General features: G+C 37.2%; 1 protein-coding gene across 1 annotated transcript in view; it reads right to left on the bottom strand.

Moving 5' to 3' along the window:
* Window positions 1–1,967, bottom strand: part of LOC123598199 (translation initiation factor IF-2-like) — a 47,942-nt gene that overhangs the window by 3,818 nt on the left and 42,157 nt on the right. The window contains exon 2 of the mRNA XM_045478192.1: window positions 777–831. Coding sequence (XP_045334148.1) covers window positions 791–831 — 41 coding nt within the window. The 3' untranslated portion in view covers window positions 777–790. The remainder of the gene's footprint in view (window positions 1–776; window positions 832–1,967) is intronic.

Here is a 1,967-nt window from a genome sequence, read left to right as displayed (position 1 = left end):
TCAGCAGGGCTATGTGGATATACTGAAGACACCAAACGATCTATACCTTCATCTATAAAAAGAAGGGTGTTCACAATACATTAGAGAACAGAGGCACTGTCCTCACCACTCCTTAACCTAGATTATATATGTTCAGAGCTGGGCGATACACTTTTCAAGATATCTGTCATATTCACAATACTAGAGAGTCATGCTACTTAATACAGTGAACAAATTCATCGGTCATTACGTCAAAGTCAAAAGCTCTGCCACAGAACTAATTTAAGATTAATTTGCCACAATTATAAAAGATAAGTGATGTTTCTAGGAAGCAACAGAGAATAGGACTTTTTTATTTTTGACTTACGTAATTTGGGAAAGCATGCTATCGTTTACTTATGGAAACATGGCAAATTGATTCCATGCATAAAAAACACTACCTTGAACAAAACCCAGAAAACTATAGACATGGAGTTACAGAGTCTAAGCCTGTCATTGACATTAAATTCCTCAGATCTTTAAGGTTTAAAAAAATGACAAATATCAAACATACACACATGTATTTTGCAACATACAAGACCAACGAAGGATAGCAAGATGACATTTTACCAAAATGTACAGAGATTTAATTGTCTGTTTATTAACTGGCTGAAAAACGTAAAAAAGATTTTATTCAAAATGTCGGTCGAAAGAACAATCTCTTTTTACATACTAAGTACTCAGTATTTGCCCCAAGCTACCAATGTTAAGAGTAATTATCTTTACCATGTGTTCACAATTCAGAACGTTAGTCTTACCCTATGAATGGTGGTCAACTGGAAACTCTGCAATTAGTTTCTATTTGAAAAATTCCTAAAGAGAAATCATAAACATATTGTTACATTTTACCCATCAGACTGCAAGACAAGTTATCCGCTCATGCAGCTCTAAGATTTCCAACATCTATAATAACTTTATGAAACATACAAAAAGTAACTAAAAAAGTGAGCGTTGTTAAAGAGATCACCTTCTGATCTCTTGCAAAGGTTATCAACTAATACCCAGGGAGTGACCCAGGGACTAGCACAAGTTACAATTTAATGTCATCACCACAGCAATTTACAAGGCATAAAATATGAACATTAAATGTTTACTTGAGAATGAGATAAGCATTATATCTCAGGTACCACTCACTTTATAAATAATAGAAAAATCCCATTGAAAAAACCCATTGAAAATATCCATGTTTCCTATAGAAAAAAGAGGAAACATGGTGGGGTGGGGGGGAGCCAATATTTGGGATAGTTTCTCTCTCCAGTTTTTGTTGCCACTGTTTTTGTTTTTTTGTTGTTGTTTGCTGGCCTGCTAGTTTTACACAAACTATGCCATTATAAAATTCAATGGCACAACATTTTTGCCTATTATTTATCATAGGCTTTCTCAGTGTTGTCACAGTTTCTCTAAACAGCATTTTAAAAAAAAGGTTTTATTTTGAAGTTGTCTCTATTCTCAATGTGGGGCTTGATCTCACAACCCCAAGATCAAGAGTCACATGCTCTTACCGAATGAGCCAGCCAGGCATGTCCCTGAACATCATTTTTGTTTTTGTTTTCATAATAAAGTTTATTTATTTATAAATTTTTAAGCTTCTTCATTTATTTTGAGAGAGAAAGTGTGAGTGGAGGAGGGGGGTGGGGAGAGGGAGGGAGGGAGGGAGAGAGAGAGAGAGAGAGAGAGAATCCCAAGCAGGCTGCACAGAGCCTGATGCAGGGCTTAAACCCATGAACCGTGAGATCATTCGTGACCTGAGCTGAAGTCAGACACCCAACAGACTGAGCCATGCAGGTGGCCCCTATTTATTTTGAGAGACAGACAGCGTTCAGGGGAGTAGCAGAGAGAGAGAGGTCTGTGGTGACAGAGAGACTCAATCTTAATCTCACGAACCTTGAGATCATGACCTGAGCCAAAATCAAGAGTCAGACACTTAACTGACTGAACCACCCAAGGAG

The sequence above is a fragment of the Leopardus geoffroyi genome, chromosome C1 (assembly GCF_018350155.1).
Source record: "Leopardus geoffroyi isolate Oge1 chromosome C1, O.geoffroyi_Oge1_pat1.0, whole genome shotgun sequence".
NCBI lineage: Eukaryota > Metazoa > Chordata > Mammalia > Carnivora > Felidae > Leopardus > Leopardus geoffroyi.
The sequence above is the reverse complement of the archived record's forward strand: the minus strand, read 5'-3'. Positions and strand labels throughout refer to the sequence as shown.